At 44.1% G+C, this 19,236-nt stretch overlaps 1 protein-coding gene and 1 long non-coding RNA gene across 4 annotated transcripts in view; one reads left to right on the top strand and one right to left on the bottom strand.

Annotated features, from left to right (window-relative positions):
* LOC143808007 (uncharacterized) overlaps positions 1-4,296 on the top strand; it is a 38,984-nt gene extending 34,688 nt beyond the window's left edge. Inside the window, exons 2-3 of the long non-coding RNA XR_013221858.1 lie at positions 3,811-3,870; positions 4,056-4,296. This is a non-coding gene — a long non-coding RNA (uncharacterized LOC143808007). The remainder of the gene's footprint in view (positions 1-3,810; positions 3,871-4,055) is intronic.
* DIS3L2 (DIS3 like 3'-5' exoribonuclease 2) overlaps positions 1-19,236 on the bottom strand; it is a 445,122-nt gene that overhangs the window by 390,388 nt on the left and 35,498 nt on the right. For all 3 annotated transcript variants that reach the window (XM_077290198.1, XM_077290196.1, XM_077290197.1), the window contains 3 exons: positions 11,682-11,840; positions 10,134-10,264; positions 1,698-1,751 (listed from right to left, as the gene is read on the bottom strand). In XM_077290198.1, the coding sequence (XP_077146313.1) occupies positions 1,698-1,751; positions 10,134-10,264; positions 11,682-11,733 (237 nt within the window). In that variant the 5' untranslated portion in view covers positions 11,734-11,840. The remainder of the gene's footprint in view (positions 1-1,697; positions 1,752-10,133; positions 10,265-11,681; positions 11,841-19,236) is intronic.

Genomic DNA, 19,236 nt, shown 5'->3' with positions numbered 1-19,236 from the left:
AAGCTTTCGTGGTCAGCAGGATCCTCTCTCCTGCAGAGTGTAAGCTTTTGTGGTCAGCAGGATCCTCTCTCCTGCAGAGTGTAAGCTCTTGCTGTCAGCAGGATCCTCTCAACTACATAGTGTAAGCTTTCATGGTCAGCAGGATCCTCTCTCCTGCAGAGTGGAAGCTCTTGTGGTCAGCAGGATCTTCTCCTGCAGAGTGTAAGCTCTTGTGGTCAGCAGGATCCTCTCAACTACATAGTGAAAGCTTTCATGGTCAGCAGGATCCTCTCTACTGCAGAGTGGAAGCTCTTGTGGTCCGCAGGATCCTCTCTCCTGCAGAGTGTAAGCTCTTGTGGTCAGCAGGATCCTCTCTCCTGCAGAGTGTAAGCTCCTGTGGTCAGCAGGATCCTCTCCTGCAGAGTGTAAGCTCTTGTGGTCAGCAGGATCCTCTCAACTACATAGTGTAAGCTTTCGTGGTCAGCAGGATCCTCTCTCCTGCAGAGTGGAAGCTCTTGTGGTCAGCAGGATCCTCTCTCCTGCAGAGTGGAAGCTCTTGTGGTCAGCAGGATCCTCTCCTGCAGAGTGTAAGCTCCTGTGGTCAGCAGGATCCTTTCAACTACATAGTGTAAGCTTTTGTGGTCAGCAGGATCCTCTCTCCTGCAGAGTGTAAGCTTTTGTGGTCAGCAGGATCCGCTCTCCTGCAGAGTGTAAGCTCTTGCTGTCAGCAGGATCCTCTCAACTACATAGTGTAAGCTTTCGTGGTCAGCAGGATCCTCTCTCCTGCAGAGTGTAAGCTCTTGTGGTCAGCAGGATCCCCTCCTGCAGAGTGTAAGCTCTTGTGGTCAGCAGGATCCTCTCTACTGCAGAGTGTAAGCTCTTGTGGTCAGCAGGATCCTCTCTACTGCAGAGTGTAAGCTCTTGTGGTCAGCAGGATCCAATCTACTGCAGAGTGTAATCTTTTGTGGTCAGCAGGATCCCCTCCACTGCAGAGTGTAAGCTCTTGTGGTCAGCAGGATCCTCTCTCCTGCAGAGTGAGCTCTTGTGGTCAGCAAAGTTATCTCTCCACTTTCCCATGTGTATTTTCCAAGCAATAAAATCCTTTCTAGTATTAAGATTTAAGCAAGTATGTTTGAGGCAAATTGAATTTTTGGCTGAAATTTGAAAAATTCAAGTTTCAAAAGACACACATCTTTAATGGCCAATGTGTTAACACATGCCATATAATTTGTGCTACAGATCCGATGCTTGGCTATTTTGTAGTACGCGGTCATCTGCTTTTTCGCTCCCATGTATGAACCCTGATGGAGTCTGTGGGAACTAGTGATACTATCTTGTATAAATTAGACATGACAATTAAATAGGTCTTGTACTTTATCTGAATAAACACTGTAAATTGGCTACTGAAACAGAGCAGAAATAGATGGCAAAATTGCTTCAAGGGAGCTTAGTTTAATTCACTGGAAAATGAAGACATCTCAGCAGGGATACATGAAGAGAGTCCTGTTACACTAAGTGGTGGTCCCAAATCAGCTGCTGAAAAAACCCTGTATGCACAGACACAAGCATATTTATGACACCATTGTATGCAACAAAAGAAGAAGTGCGCGTCTTAAAACTATTGAATAGAATATGCAACTTTAGCCACCTGCAGGGGCAATTGTAGATCAGTGTTTTTATATACATATTGTTTTCAAAAGGGACAGGGATATTCTTACCGGTGATGGCAGGAACGCTTCATGGAATTTCTTCGGATTAATCCTCAAGGAGCCCTAAAGAGTAAGAAAACCGAAAATCATACCTCTGTCTTCAAAACAATGGGGCAGGTGCATTAATATAATCTCCTACAATTTTAACAGCATATAATTGGACAAGCCCTACCAAATTTATCATAGTTGTACAGGCCATGTGATAAGTTGAACACATCTTCCACAGTGGTAGATCATTTTCTCCTTACTCCTCTTGTTGGCCAGCTAATTTTGCACTACTGTTTTGGCCCAAAATAATGGAGCAATTAATAAATGTGGTAATTTCACAACACATTAGTTATCTTTTCTAGACACAATCTGAGACTTCAATTAAATATCCATGAGTCACACATGTTCTGTGTTTTTCACCAATGAAACCCGTACCCATTGGATTCTACAGGGCTGTTCACATCTCCGCAAAAAATCATGGAGACATCGCGACTTTTGATCAGAATCATGGCTCTAAATAACCCACACAGGTCTATGGGTCCTTGGTAATCACTGACAGCACACAGTGTTCTGTTTGTGATTAACATTGTAATGAATAGGAGAAGCTTGGTCATTTTTTTTCATCCATATATATCATCGTTTCAGGTCCACTTCCGTCTGTCTGTGTCACGGAAATCCCGCGTCGCTGATTGGTCGCTGGGCGCGACCAATTAGCGACAGGCACAGTCCAGCCGCGAATTGGCCCCTCCCTACTCCCCTCCTGTCAGTGCCCCCTCCATACTCCCCTCCAGTCAGCGCCCACATAAAGGTTTAGCAGTCCATTAACCCTGCCATTAACCCTGTAAGTGTGACCAACTTTTTACCAACTGGCTGTGCTGCATGCTACGTGGGCTGTGCTGCATGCTACGTGGGCTGTGCTGCATGCTACGTGGGCTGTGCTGCATGCTACGTGGGCTGTGCTGCATGCTAGGGGGGCTGTGCTGCATGCTAGGGGGGCTGTGCTGCATGCTAGGGGGGCTGTGCTGCATGCTAGGGGGGCTGTGCTGCATGCTAGGGGGGCTGTGCTGCATGCTAGGGGGGCTGTGCTGCATGCTAGGGGGGCTGTGCTGCATGCTAGGGGGGCTGTGCTGCATGCTAGGGGGGCTGTGCTGCATGCTAGGGGGGCTGTGTTATATTTCTCTGCTGTATCTGTGCATCATGAATTAAGGTATGTGTTAAAGAGGGTGGCCCACAGACTCTTTCGCCAGGGGCCCTCAAAAAGCTGGAGGTGGCCCTGGCTTCACTGATTGTTCGCGGCCGGCCCGGCGCGACTAATCAGCAACAGGTGCAGTCCGGCTGCGAATTGGCGCGGGATTTGAACCACGCTTCGCTAATTGGTCGCTCCCGGCTGGCAGAATCCTGTGTATTCATTGCAGTATTCTTAAATCTTCATAAATAAACTACATACATATTCTAGAATACTCGATGCGTTAGAATCTGGCCACCATCTAGTATTTGAATAATCACTGATGAAACACTGGAGATTAAAACGGATAATGACCAATCACCCATGAAATGCGGATCCAACATAACTAATAGTCAATGGCCTGATTTCAATGCACCTTTCAAGTCCGTTTTAGAATTTTGTGACAGTTTTCACGTTCTTTTCGCCCAGCTTAGTCAAAGTATGGAACTGGGGCAAAGTAACTGTAGCTCATCAAATTTATGACAAGTAGCGACGTTCCTTACTCTAGTCCTCAACTGGAGTACAATTTGTAGCAAGGCGCACGTCACTTTCCCGGTGTGCTGGATTCATTACGGGCATGCGCCTGCTAAAGGAGTGTGACTGCTGCACGCCCCCTAAAGACTGTAAAGACAGGTCATGTCGAACCGGGGGTTTATGTTCATACGCATGATAAAAATCACAGATGTCTCAGAGGTCTAAAATGGTCTAATAAGGAAGGGACTAAAACATTTAAGTTTAGCGCTTCTTGTTTACGCCAGTTTTGCCAAGCCTGGGCACGGGTCTAGTGCATTCTACTTAGTATGTCTCCTTACCGTTTACTCATCATGCATATGGGGTCTCAGTCCAGGAGTTATTTTAGCATGTAGTGCTAAATGCATATCCCAATACAGACTTGCGTTTGTGTTACAGGTTACGTTCCGTCACACACCCAAGTTGCAAGGTATGACAAGAATAAAAAGAACACTTTAGGTAAGCCGCTCACAGCATCCAAAAGACATTTCTTTTATTTAGGCTATTGCACTATGAGATCATGTTTTAAGCAAGAAAAAAAAAATATTCAGGTGCCGAGTTCCCACCAGATCAAGCTCTATATTCCTAGAGTGGTTATTTTATCCTGGCTGTTTGACACATGTTTCACTTCAACCCATCTGCAGGTTCAGTGTTTCCAAGACAGCAAACAGAAGTTCGCCCAAGATTTGACAGACCACATGCCTGCAGCTGCTTGTTTGACTTGCTAGATTCGGTCTTCGAGCAGATTTGTGGGCTCAAGGCCACTAAAAATCAACATGCTGTAATATAAAATACCGAGTACACCCAAAAGGCTTCCAAATACTGAGATCCACAGAATGGTAGACACCGTACCCATCCCACCTACGGGATATTAGGATACATAGGTTATAGAACACTATATATCACATCAGTAAAAATCACAAGAGAAGAAGTGCACAAGAAAACGCAGAACTTCAATACAGTGAGAATGACCGATATGGCAGCGGCACCATGAGCCAGTGTATCATTTACTCCGCATCCTACACCAGAAATATGTATGAGATGCATCATCCCTGGCCCCTCTAACAGCCAATTAACGCACTTAACTTTATATATCTGAGAGCAGATGGGTCCGATATCCTTCCCGACCGAAAACCTATTTACCATGTTACTCATTTCACGCTGTGATCTCATATTTGGAAAGAGCAGCATTTCCCATCTGGGGAGGACAGATGTTTTCGTGTAGAGGGACGGGGTGGTGTTGAGTGGAGGTCTGTCCAGAGAGGACTAGGGGGTCGTCATGTCAAATAACTGGATTCACTTACAATACAAACTTAGGACTAAATTAAACTGCTACTGCACAGCGCTGACATTTTCCAGTAGTTCTTGATGCTACAAGGCTCACAATGGGGGGGGAAGCTATTCCTAGAAGCACTGCAAATAACGGCACCGTGAGGCTACCAACACATACAGCCGCTAGGAAGTTTATTCAACCGCATTGCAAATTAGATTTGCTTCTGAGGTTTACCCAAAAAAAAAAAAATTTCAACTCAAACAAGAATAATTTTAATGCCGCAACAGCCAATATACCGTAACGTTTCTGCAAATTCAATGCAAAATGCTATTTTTATTAACTAATAAATAGAACACCAAAAGAGCTTTATATGCCACCATGTATAGGTTAAGATATTTTTTTTTATCAACTTATTAAAAGATATGTTAAAAAGGTACAGCAAAATACCACAGGTACAATATAATTTTAGGTGGGAAAATCGGGGGGTACAAACGGTCAATACATAATAGTACTACACAAGCAGGTAAACACAGACCATGGTTTAATAGTAATATTGCAATGTCCACAGTATCATTTATAATTAGCGATTCAGAAATGAGGATAAGAAGTCCTCAATACATTCAGGAACAAAAAAAAGGAAAGCTAGGATGCTACCATGTCACATACTTTAGTATAATCGAATAAATGATAGAATTCCTCAGCAAAACATAAGGTATATATAAGTATCCAGGGTTGTTAACGTAGCACTGTGGGTTACTGATAGATGCATAAGATGTGCACACAAAAAAAACAATATGGTACCACAGTGAGGAATGATAAACCAGCAGCATAAAAAGGTATAGTTACCTGAAACACCCAGGGACCCACCACACCCAACACGCGTTTCGCTTAGGAATACTTCTTCCTAATAAATAGTCTCAGAATTACTGATGCTTGTCAAAGGAGTTGACTAATTCTTTGTACAGCACTATTGGCTGTTATGACCTGCAACAAACGTGATGTACAGCCAGACATCAGCTTCAGGTAGTGTTCCTGAGGAGTCTTAGCCCGTACCTCATGGGAAATGACCTTCAGTTAACTAATTTTATTAGGCTTGTGGGCTGCAACTTTTTAAATACCAATAAAGATTTTCTAGTAGGGTTGAAATTAGGCAACAGATGCTTGCAGAAATCTCTGCAAGGTTTCTGCATCTCTTGGCAGCAAAAAACGCTGCGGCAAAAACACCCGTTTTGCCACGATTTTTTGTATTTTTTTGCTGCATTTCTTACATGTGCTTTTGCACAGCAATGACTGCTTTTTTAGCTAAATAAAGAAAAAAAAAAGTTTTGTGATGTTGACCAAGAAATTACACCATCATTTTTTCTAATGCAGTAGCATCAGGGTAATGGGAGTAGGGCTTGGTGTGAATGATACCTGCTGACAGCAAGTCCTAGGCTTAGGGTACTGTCACACAGTGCAATTTTGATCGCTACAACGGCACGATTCGTGACGTTCCAGCGATGCATTTACGATATCGCTGTGTCTGACACGCTACTGCGATCCGGATCCCCGCTGAGAATCGTACGTCGTAGCAGATCGTTTGAAACTTTCTTTCGTCGTCTAGTGTCCCGCTGTGGCGGCATGATTGCATTGTGTGACAGGTTGTATACGATGTGCGCACAGTAACCAACGGCTTCTACATCGCAAATACGTCATGAAATTATCGCTCCAGCGCCGTGTATTGCAACGTGTGACCGCAGTCTACGACGCTGGAGCGATAATCATACGACGCTGCAACGTCACGAATCGTGCCGTCGTAGCGATGAAAATGGCACTGTGTGACGGTACCCTTAGTAATGAAAAGGTGTCAGCCAGACACCCTCATTACCCTCAAACACACACACATTGTCAGCAGCCTATTTAAGAGTGTTAACAACCAACACCAACTCTTAACTTAAATTAAATTAACCTGACGGTTGACGGCTGATGTTAATATTCTGGGAAGGAGCCAATAGCCATAAAGGTTCCCAGGCTATTAAATATCAGCTCACAGCTGTCAGATTTGACTTTTATTGGCTAGTTTACAGGGGGACCCCAGAAAAAAACAGACATACGGTCTCTATTTTAAATCTAACCAGCAAAGACTAAGCAGACAGATGCGGGATGATATTAATAGCCTGGGAAGGAGCCATCGATATTTGTCCCCTCCAAGGGTAAAAACATCAACTCACAGCCACCCCAGAAAAGTCGCATCTATATAATGCGCCAAATCTGGCGCTTAGCCTTGCTCTTCCCACTTGCCCTTTAGTGGTGGCAAGAGGGGTAATGGTTGGGGGGGAGGGGGTTGATGTCACCTTTGTATTATCAGGTGACATCAAGCCCACAGGATAGTAATGGAAAGGTGTCTATAAGACACCTCCATTACTAACCCCATAGTGATATTATAAAAACCCACAACCCAGGGTAAAGTCCTTTATTTGAAATAATGACACTCCTTTATTGAAACTAAATTAAACCATAATCACCGAATGCCTAATCCACTGAAGCCAACATCTCCTGCAACAAAAATAAAATAATAAACCACAACATTTGTCCTTTGGATTGAGGTCTAAGGGTTAAGGTTTCTCCATGTGAAGAGTGACATACCAGCTCTGGCTTGTCAAGGTAAGGAGGCTTAATCGCCGTACAATGCTCCTCTGGGAAATTTAATATGCAAATTGCTTTTTCAGCGAAAAAGACAAACTCTATAGCGCCACCTGTTGGAAGTAGCAATCCTACAAGACACAATCAACCCTTTAACTAGTCGTGCAATATGACTTTGGATAAAAGCCAAATCAGTATCTCAATTTGCAGACATTGTACTGGATTAAACTGTAAAGCGCTGTGAAATATGTTGGCACTATATACAGAATATTATTTATTATTATTCTACATGCTCATCCTATGCAGTGAAGTAAAGACCGAGTATGCCGGGAATATAGTGTCAGACTGGATATGCTCGCAGCAGCAAGTTCTCTTGTTATTCCAGGTGAAAAGACACCAAGTAATATACATGATTAGCTGTCTAATTGGGACTCAAGAGACTGGCTATCCGATAAAAAGGGTTGGTCTCACATGGATATGCTATAAAAGAAATCTGTAAGGCTATGTTCTAAAGGGAGTTTTGCAGCCAAATCTGTCACTCTTACAATACAAATTGCGGTGTAAAAAAAATATCGCAAGTAGCTGCTTTTTTGCAGCACTTTTCAGGCAGAATACATATGGGATTTAGCTATACTACAGGTTTCTATAGATAAAAAAATGCTGCAAAAAAGTAATATTGACATGCTACAGGTTTTCAAAAACACTGTACACATGAGATTTCTGACACAGCTTTTGCTAGTACTGTAAAATATAGCTTCGGTTCTGTAGAAAAAAAGCCACTGTAAAAATGCCACGTGTGAACATAGCTTGAGGATCCTCACTGCTTGGTCACATATCAACCAGATAAAACTTTATGGCATCAACACAAAAGAAAATAGTGTCAAAGCAATAATGGATAAGGTGCAAAAAGTGTTTCTACAGAAGTAACTACAAGCCATGGAGAATGTATCTAAGGGTTCGCTCACACTGGTGTATAACTCGGACGAGTGCTATCCAATGTTTTATCGGATGCCACTCGGCCCAATGTTATACTATGAGCAGTACAGATCTGTAATTTTTTTCTCATGCCAATCGCAGCATGCTGCAAGTGCATCAGATGATCGGATCACGTGCACCTACACAAGTCTGAGGCCATCCAAGTACAGTCTGACGTACATGCAAAGAAACAATAGAGAAGATGGAGAGATTAAGTTCTCCATCTTCTCTGCGCCTTTACTGTGACTCTATAATAATAATAATAATAATACTCTATTTTTATATAGCGCTAACATATTCCGCAGCGTTTTACAGTTTGCACACATTATCATCGCTGTCCCCGATGGGGCTCACAATCTAGAATCCCTATCAGTATGTCTTTGGAATGTGGGAGGAAACCGGAGAACCCGGAGGAAACCCACGTAAACACGGGGAGAACATACTAACTTTTTGCAGATGATGTCCTTGGTGGGATCTGAGCCCAGGATTCCAGCGCTGCAAGGTTGCGGTGCTATCCACTGAGCCACCGTGCTGCCCGGGGAGAGGGAATCGGATTACACTAATAAAATTCGCACAGAATTTGAAGGAGTGTCATTAGTATAATCGGCCCAATTCTCTTGCATTGGAGAATATATGGTAGTGTGAGCAAACCCTTTGAGGTATTTCTACATCTATGCCCACACCCAAATATTGGCATTTTATGATCAGAGTTATTTTCCCCATCAACAGAAAAAGCTGGGACCACACGTAAAGCGTAATTTAGTATAAGTACAAGCATTTATGTGCCAACCAGCGATGAGCGCAAGTGCTCTGGCATTGAGTAGCGCAAGTGCTCTGGCATTGAGTAGCGCAGGTGCTTAACTGAGACTTTTACGTCCCCGCGTTTCGCGGCTGTTAGCCAGGACTGCATGTTTGCAAGGCAATCTCAGCATGTTTTGGGCTTTCTAAAATCTACGAAACATGCGGCCGCAGGGACACGAACATATTACACTGACTGCAGACTTGTGAATGCTCCCAGCATACTCACTGTGCACTGCAAGGATTCAGTGTTGTCTGCAGCAGAAACAGCAGTCAAGTATGTGATATGCATATTCCCAGGCAGAAACAGTCTAGTGGGCAAGGCCTCAGTCAAAACACTTACTGAGCGATGCCGTGCCCACTAGTTGGGTTCTGCCCAGGATTATGCATATCGTATACATGACCGCTGTTCCAGCGGAAGACCACGCCAAATCCTTTTGGCGCACAGTGAGGGCGCTGAGAGCATTCACAAGTCTGCAGTCACACAGAGGGACTACATACTTTGTATTTTAATGAGAAAACCGCTTTAAAATCTGTCTGCAAACCATCCTCCATGAATCCCTCATAGTTATGCGTGCTTGGATTGGCCAAAGCTGAATGATTATTTCAAAGGATAGGGGGAAGTGAAAGAGGATACAAAATGTTATCTAAAATTGCACAACACAAATTTTAGGCGTCAGCTTTACATGTCCTTTTTGAAAGTTGAATGCAAGATTCTTAGTGAATGTCCTTAAACAGAAGTAGACAACCATGACTGATGAGAATGAAAGGGGTTGTTTTTAAAGTGCAAATAAGAATTTTCTAGAATGAGTTTTGTGGCCATTGTTTCACACTAATTATACGAACCCCAAAGCCTGAACCGGCGACGATTGACCTAAACTAATAGGCTCGTAGGAATATATGTGGCTGTTAGTTCAGGTTATGACACCTAGGGCCAGCCCGCTCACAGAGGTCCTTAAACGGACCATGAAATACACATGCCTGAATTTAGACTTGGGCTGACAATCTACAGAAAGTAAACCTGAATAGTCCTGGTTTATTTCATGTCACAGACCTGAATCAATTCTCCTCTCTTCAATCCTGCGGACACTTCTTCTCTGGACAGATAGGCTTCAAATATGTTTCTTTTCCTTGGTTTGTTGTGTTTTCTATCATTGGGTGTGTAAGCGGGGCTGTGACTTAATCCTATGGAATAAAGAAAAAAAAAATCATACAATGTTAGTAGTAAAGTTAAATTTTATTTCTCATCTTTTTAGCGCACAGATAAAAATCACTAAGTGTCAACTTTTTTTTTTTTTTTTTTTTTTTTACTGTCCAACATCCTCTTTACAGAGTTTCTCACCAGCAACTGGTTTTGAAAAAAGTATCAGTAGAAATCTGTTCCCGCCAAAAAAAAATCCTGAAATGTTGTAGCCTTCACCAGCCTCATATAATTAGGAGCGTGGCCAGGTCTATGACAGCTGTATTATGGATGTTGAGGGAATAAAGGTTTGGGTATGTTAAGTGTCAACTCAAAATCTTTTTGTTTGCAAGGAAGGTAAGCCACAATTGAGTCGTCTGACAGCGACCCACAATGAAACCTCAAATATGCTCAGCTAACCTGAGATTGCATCTTTGGAAGGGAGGCTGGGAGAAAATGAAGGGGTATGGATACTTTTACACTTTAAAAACATACCCACAAATGAGGCTTTGCATGCATTTCCCCCCTCCATGTAAGAATTACTAAAAATAGTGCTGCTCATGTGCTTGTCTGACCGGCTGCAGCAGTGATAACTACAGTGCACTTGACCGCTGCATACAATCACTTGGCTCAGCAGTAATATGAAAGCGGTTGGCACAAACCACCTACTAATTGATTGCCCTGGTGTCATCAGGGTATCGTGGACATAGCCTGTCAAAGAACAGGGGCTGTGCCACAAAAGCCTCACTTGATTTGCAGCGGGTGAGAACAGGTCACTTTATTTTGAATCCGGGCAAACCAGGGAAGAAAAATTATTCTTAGAAATGGTCTTCAGAGTATGTTCACATTCAGCCTTTTTTTTCAGTGGACTTTTAAGTGGATCCGCTTTAAAATCTACATCAAAGAATATTCAAAGAGGTTTTCGATGTGGATTTTAAAGCACATCAGTTTAAAAATCCATGTAAAAAAACTAACATGTGAACATATCTTTAAAAAGACGTTATATTGAAAAAGCCAAGTAGAGTACAGCTAGTTAGAAAGGCTTAATAATAATAATAATTTTATTTATATAGCGCCAACATATTCCGCAGCGCTTTACAACTTATAGAGGGGACTTATACAGACAACAGACATTACAGCATAACAGAAATCACAGTTCAAAACAGATACCAGGAGGAATGAGGGCCCTGCTCGCAAGCTTACAATCTATGAGGAAAAGGGGAGACACGAGAGGTGGATGGTAACAATTGCTTTAGTTATTTGGACCAGCCATAGTGTAAGGCTCGGGTGTTCATGTAAAGCTGCAAGGCTTCTGAAAAGGGGAGACCAAATTCTTATCCGCAAAGCCTTGTCACCACTTCCACGCAACATTTTCATCAATTATTTAGAATAAATCAGCACTAAAATAATGGATGCAAATACCTCTTGCTACCCCAGTCTGTCCTGAGATAACTATGGTCTGCTTGTTGGACATGCTTTCACTGTGAGACTCTGGAAGAGGTCGCTTCTTATCGACACCTGGCGGTGAGCTGGAACACTCAGACTTGTCCCTTATCCTGGAAAATCCTCTCCTGTCAGCACCTGTAGTCACATATAAAGAAAATAAGTGAAAAATATGAACACTAACAAAAATATTCCTGCACATCTTTTACTGCAATTCTTTAGCATTATAGCAGATGTATAAGAGGTACAAGTAGTAAACCGGAATTACTAACGGAATTAAACGTGTGGTCTCACCTTGATGGGAGCATAGCACTGCCCAGCCTGCTACTTACCGGGGTCAGTGCGCTCCTGCTTAATTGAAAAGTCAGACAAATGGCATGGTCCCAAACTATGCACTTGCCGATACTGCAGGGCAAAGCTGCCTCCGCTTGCAGCTTCAGAGGAGTGCACTTGCACTCAAACAGGTTGGATCATGCCATGTCTCCAGCTTCAAAGCGGTGCAGACAAACATTCGGCACTATCCATTCCTCACACGAATAGTACGATATTCGTTACACGGCGAGTAATTTGGTATTCGCCTCAGTATAGTCGGGTGACCCGCTCAGCATGTTTGCCGCTTTGCTTGCCAATCACAGTAATGTCGGCACCATCTTTGGTGTGGCTCTACTGTGATTGGCTGCCCTAACACCGGGTGTTTGTTGTGCTTTCATGGGCATGACAGCACGGCAAACACTGACTGGTGGGGATGATTTCACAGCCGATTAGAGTCACGGTTCCCATGCTGACAGAAGACAGCGTGAGGGTGCAGCTGTGATCGGAGGTATAAAGTTTACCTCGGGTCACTGGTGTCAGCTGATAGTACTAGAGAACCCATCAGCCAATGCCTGGTGCTGCTAATAACATTGAGAGCCGGAGAGGTTGAGGGGTATACTCATAAGCCGGCTCCTGCACTGTAAATTTAAATTAAAAAAAAAAAACACAGTGGCGTGGGTTCCCTTGTATTTTTGATAACCAGCCAGGCAAAACTCATAGGTGGGGGCTGCAACCATCAGCTGTCAGCTTCAGCAAAGCTGGTTATCAAGAATAGAGGGGTCCAAATGCCATATTTTTTAATTATTTAAATCGTTTAAAAAAATAAAAAGCATGGGGTTCCCCCATTTTTGACAACCAGCCTTGCTAAAGCAGACAACTGGGGACTGGTATGGGGCCATGGATATTGGGCCCCCCAGCCTAAAAATAGCAGCCTGCAGAGGCCCGGAAAAGGCACATCTATTAGATTCGCCAATACTGGCGCTTTGCCCGGCTCTCCCCACTTGCCCTGTAGCGGTGGCAAGTGGTGTTCATATTTGTGGGGTTGATGTCAATTTTGCATTGTCAGGTGACATCAAGCCCACAGCCGATAGTTATATGGTAAATAAAGACATAAAAATAAAGTCCTTTATTTGAAACAATACACTTCCATTTTTATTTAAAAATAACGTATAATATATGTATAATAATAGTCGTATTCCACCGAAACCCTCGTCTCCCGTAAGAAAACAAAATTAAAAACAATATCCCTCACCTATCAGCCGTTCTGTCCCACGCCGTAATCCATGTCAAGGTTATAAACAGTTTTCAACCTGGACGGTACCAAAATGCAACCATCCAGGCTGAGAACCACTGGTGACTTAACTGCTGCGAGCGCAGCCTCAGTGACTAGTTGCGACTTCAATGAGGTTACCGCAGGTCACAGAGGCTGCGTTCCCAGCCTGGCTGAACAGCAGTGACCTCAGCACCGTGGAAAGAGTCAGTGATGATGTCACCATAGTTCAAACTCAGGGACTTCACAGCAGATCACAGGGAGAATTTCTCACCGTGATTTGTGGTGAAGTCACTGAGCTTGAACTGAGGTGACCTCATCACTGGCTTTTTTCCCACGATTCTGAGGTAATAGCAGTTCAGCCTGGCTGGGAACGCAGCCTCACTGACTGACTGTAACCTTGATGACGTCACCGCTAGTCACTGAGGCTGCGCTTGCAGCGGCTCATTCACCAGTGGTTCTCAGCCTGGATGGTCGCATGTTGGCACCATCCAGGTTGAAAACTATTTATCTCCCCAACATGGACTATGGAGTGGGATAGAATGACTGATAGGTGAGGGATATTGTTTTTTATTATTGTTTTCTTACAGGAGATGAGGGATTCAGTCAAATTAAGTAGGCAAGCAGGTTTGTTATTTTTAAACAAAAATGGAAGTGTTCGGTTTTAATTCTAATAAAGGAGTTTATTCTTGCTGTGTCTTTACTTACCATATACCGTATTTTTCTGACCATAAGACGCACTTTTTTTCCTCCAAATTTGGGAGGAAAGTGTGGGTGCGTCTTATGGTAGGGATGTAGCATGTGGGGAGGGGGGCAGCAGCGAGTGGGATTGCACTGTTATCCCACTTCAGGAGGCAGAAAAATGTCCCCACTGCTGGGAATCAGGGCTGGGGAAACCATGTGGTCCCTATGATTAAGTGCAGTGAATATTCATTAGCTACTCCCCGCCCACCTATCAGCTGAGTGGTGAGCCAGGAGCAGCAAATGAATACTGCACTTAAGCAGGGACACACATGGTTTCCTCAGCACTGATTCCTGCAGCAGCTGGGGGTGTCTGGGGGAGGAGGAGGCAGCAGCAGCAGGGTCCGGGGGAGAGAAGATCGCTGGTACCTTCCTGGGCTGGAGCTGAGTGCTGTGCAGTGTGCACAAGGAGGACCTGTGATGATGTCAGAAGTGGGCGGGCTGGAGCATCAAATGGCAGCACAGAGCCCTCCCTCTTCTTGACATTATCACAGGTCCTTCAGACTCCAACACTAGAATCTGCTGGCTTCCATTACCTGTGCTGTGGAAAGGCAACAAGAGGGAGGGCTCTGTGTGTGCAGCCATGGGATGCTTTTACCTCACTACAGGCTGGCTGCCACAATTAAGAGGTCAGTCTTTCCAAAACACAATAAAGCACTCTGCCACTCCTTTAGTGAACTATAACTCCCAGCATGTCATAGGATCTGCAGGACATGCTGGGAGTTATAGTTCTCCCATGGGATTTTAAAGCAGGACTCGTGTTATTTTGCAGTGCTGGAGTGGTGCTTTCAATATAAGCCCTGCGCCCCCATTCTTATACTCAACCTCCAGCATCTTCATATAGTACTTCACAGACACCACACTGGTCCCGCAGCTTCCAACATAATAACATACTATTATATATAATAACACCACATATAATAGTATGTTATTAAATATTTTACCACTTTTTTTGCTTCAAATATTTTTTTCCCTATTTTCCACCTCTAAAACCTGGGTGCGCCTTATAGTCCGGTGCTTCTTATAGTCCGAAAAATATGGTAACTATGGGATTAGTGATGTATAGACATCTCTCCATTAGTAAGACATAGCTTGAGGTCACCTGACAATACAAAGGTGACATCAACCCCACAAATATGAACCCCACTTGCCACCGCTACAGGGCAAGTGGTAAGAGACCGGCAAAGTGCGAGTATTGGCACATCTTAGGGTAGGTTTCCATGGTCTGTATTAGGCAGCGCTTTGGAAGCAGCATATGTCCGCTCCGTCCAGAGCGCTGCCGGCTTTTGTACGCTCGGTGATTCCGCATGTGTTCATTCAACCATGCGGAATCACCATATCCTATACATTGGACGGTGATATTTATCTTGCGGAGACTGAGCGTCTCCGCAAGATACATTGGCATGCTGCGTTCTAGAAAGACGCGCTGCATGTGCATATACGAAGGGAAACCGGAGGCATCCCTGCATGGATAGTGGAGATGGGATTTCATAAAATCCCATCCACTATGCTGTAACATCTGGCCGCTGCGGATTGGACGCTGCGGCTGTATGCAGCGTCCAATCCAGAGTTTACGGTCCATGTAAACATACCCTAATAGATGTGCCTTTTCTGGGCAGCTGCGGGCTGCTATTTTTACAGTGGTTGGAGGGGGGGGGGGGGTCAATGTCCTTGGCCCCTTACCAGCCTGAGAATATCAGCCCCCAGCCATCTGCTTTAGCAAGGCAGGTTGTCAATGGGGAGACCCCATGCAGTTTTTTTTAATTATCTGTTTAAATGAAAAAATAAGGTGTGGGGACCCCTCTATTCTTGACAGCCAGCCTTGCAAACTGCTGACAGCTGAGGGTTGAAGTCCCCAGCTGAGAGTTTTGCCTGGCTTGTTATAGGAAATACAGGGTGACCATTTTTTTCATTCATGTATTTATTTATAAGCGCAGGAGCTGGCTGATGAATACTCCCATCAGCTGCTCCTGCTCTCACTGTTCTTAGCGGCAGCAGGTGTCAGATGGAGTGCCAAAAGCCACCGCCTGTTGTCATTGTTCTCACTTGAATACAACGCTCCTCATTCTCCCCTGCTCGTGCTGGTCACTGGCAGAGCAGGGGAGAATGATGAGTCGTCTTCAGCAATCAGCGCCGGAGAACAGCGCTTACTGTACCATTGCTTCCCTGGCACCCACCGTGTGGTACTGATGCGGCAGTTGCCACACGTATTACACATACGGACTGACATCTTGGTACAGATTTGACGTTAGCATGAGCGCATTGGGAAAATTTCTACCGTCAGAAAGGTGAAGCGAGTTCATTGGTTGTGAACTCCCAGGACCTTTCTGAAGGCATCAGGAGTGTGAGAACAGTGACGGAAGAATGGAGAGCCACACAATCCAAGCTGCTTGAGGGTCTAGTGTGAAGTTTCCACAATCAGTGATGGTTTGGGGAGCCATGTCATCTGCTGGTGTAGGTCCACTGTGTTATATCAAGGCCATAGTCAGCTCTGCCGTCTACCAGGAAATTTTAGAGCAGTTCATGCTTCCCTCTGCCGACAAGCTTTTTGGAGACGGAAATGCAGTTCTCCAGCAGGACTTGGCACCTGTCTACACTGCCAAAAGTACCAATACCTGGTTTAAGAACAACGGTTTCACTGGCCAGCAAACTCTCCTGACCTGAACCCCACAGAGAATCTATGGGGGTATTGTCAAGAGGAAGATGAGAGACACTAGACCCAACAATGCAGACAATCTGAAGGCTGCTATCAAAGCAACCTAGGCTTCCATAACACCTCAGCAGTGCCACAGGATGATCACCTCCATGCCACACCACACTGATGCAGTAACTGATGCAAAAGGAGCCAACATTTCGGATTTTAAAATAATTTTTCAAGCTGGTCTTAAAAGTATTCTACAACTTACTGAGATAATGACTTTTGGGTTTTCATTGGCTGTAAGCCATAATCATCAACATTAACAGAAATAAACACTTAATAATAATAATACCGTATATACTCGAATATAAGCCGACCCGAGTATAAGCAGAGACCCCTAATTTTGCTACAAAAAACTGGGAAAACTTAATGACTCGAGTATAAGCCTAGGGTGGAAAATGCAGCAGCTACTGGTAAATTTCAAAAATAAAAAAAAATACCAATAAAAGTAAAATTAATTGAGACATCAGTAGTTTAAGTGTTTTTGAATATCCATATTGAATCAGGAGCCCCAAATAATGCTCCATACAGTTCATGATGGGCCCCATAAGATGCTCCATACAAAATACGCCCCATATAATTCTCCATACAGTTTATGATGGGCCCCATAAGATGCTCCATATTAAAATATGCCCCATACAATGCTGCACAAATGTTGATTATGGCCCCATAAGATGCTCCATACAGACATTTGCCCCATATAATGCTGCACATGGCCCCATACAGATATTTGCCCCATATAATGCTGCACATGGCCCCATACAGATATTTGCCCCATATAATGCTGCACATGGCCCCATAAGATGCTCCATACAGGCCCTATATGCTGTTGCTGCGATTAGAAAAAAAAAATTACACACTCACCTCTTAGGCCCCCGACACTTGCTATATTCATCTGCTCCCCGTTCCACCGCTGAGCGCCGCTGTGTCTTCCCAGTCCTCTGCACTGACTGTTCAGGCAAAGTGCTGCGCACACTAATCGCGTCATTGCGTCCTCTGACCTGAGTGTCACTGCAGAGGACGGGGAAGATGCAGCGGCGGCAGTCGGTGGAACGGGGAACAAGTGAATATCGCGCACTGCGTTATACTCACCTGCTCCTGGCGCGGTGCAGTCCCTGGTTCTCCGGCAGCTTCTTCCTGTAGTGAGCGGTCACATGGTACCGCTCATTACAGTAATGAATATGCAGCTCCACCTCTATGGGAGTGGAGTCTGGTCCATATACATTACTGTAATGAACGGTACCATGTGACCGCTCACTACAGGAATAAGCTGCCGGCGCCCGGGAACCAGGGACGTGCAGGGACCGCGCTAGGAGCAGGTGAGTATTATTAGACAGCTGCCGCTCCCCCTCCCCTGCCGACCCCTGGGAATGACTCAAGTATAAGCCGGGAGGGGCAATTTCAGCCTAAAAAAAATGGGCTGAAATTTTCGGCTTATACTAGAGTATATACGGTAACAATAATCTTTATTTATATAGCGCCAACATATTTCGCAGCGCTTTAACAGTTTCAAACAACAGTCATAAGTAACTATGTTAACAATACAATAATTAAAGCAACATAAGACGACCCTGCTCGTGAGAGCTTACAATCTACAATGAGGTGGGGAGATACAAAGTACAGGTGTGTGTTTACAATGATGTATTTACAATGATGGTCCAGCCATCTTCAGGGAGTGGGGATAGATGGAAGTAGTGAATGGGCTACACTCAAACATAAAATGACTTTGATTAGGGAACGTGATAGGCCGCTCTGAACAAATGTGTTTTGAGGGAGCGCCTAAAACTATGCAAATTGTGAATGGTCCTAATATCTTGGGGTAGAGCATTCCAGAGGATTGGCGCAGCACGGGAGAAGTCTTGGAGTTGGGAGTGGGAGGTGGAGGTACGGTTAAGTGCAGAGGTTAGTGGAAAGTCATTTGCAGAGCGCAGAGGTCGGTTAGGCCGATAGACAGAAATGAAATACATCACTGTTTGTAATGTATAACATACGAGTTTCACTTTTTATACTGAAGATCACTTTTTGATGATATTCTAATTTTGTGAGAAGCACCTGTCTATCTAACCCATTTCAGCTTTTTTTTGTCATGCCATTGATTTGCATGATTTGTTATTCGGTACGAATACTCGAATATTACTAATTATTTGTGCAGAGTTTTCCAAATCCAAATATTTCACTTTTCGCTCATCACTAGAAATAAAGTGTCACCTCAATAATTGCGCGCACACACAAGCAAATTCCACACACTTTTTAAACACAGCTGTCACTTCGATAATACAAGAAGGGGTTCAATCGCAGATAAAACACCTGGCAGTATCTTACTGCACACCCCTTTCTAAACTGCTCATTTTTAGTCAACAGAAGTAAAAAAGAAAAGTTACAAAAAATGTTTTTGTCCAAAAACCAAGGGGTCCCGTTTACCAAGGTATGTGTGTACAAACTACATAAAGTACCAGGACACTTAAAATGGTCACAAAGAACAAGTAAAATTCTAGAAAATCATTAATAGGGAA

This window comes from Ranitomeya variabilis, chromosome 2, assembly GCF_051348905.1.
Source record: "Ranitomeya variabilis isolate aRanVar5 chromosome 2, aRanVar5.hap1, whole genome shotgun sequence".
Lineage (NCBI taxonomy): Eukaryota > Metazoa > Chordata > Amphibia > Anura > Dendrobatidae > Ranitomeya > Ranitomeya variabilis.
This window is presented reverse-complemented; position numbering and strand designations above follow the sequence as displayed.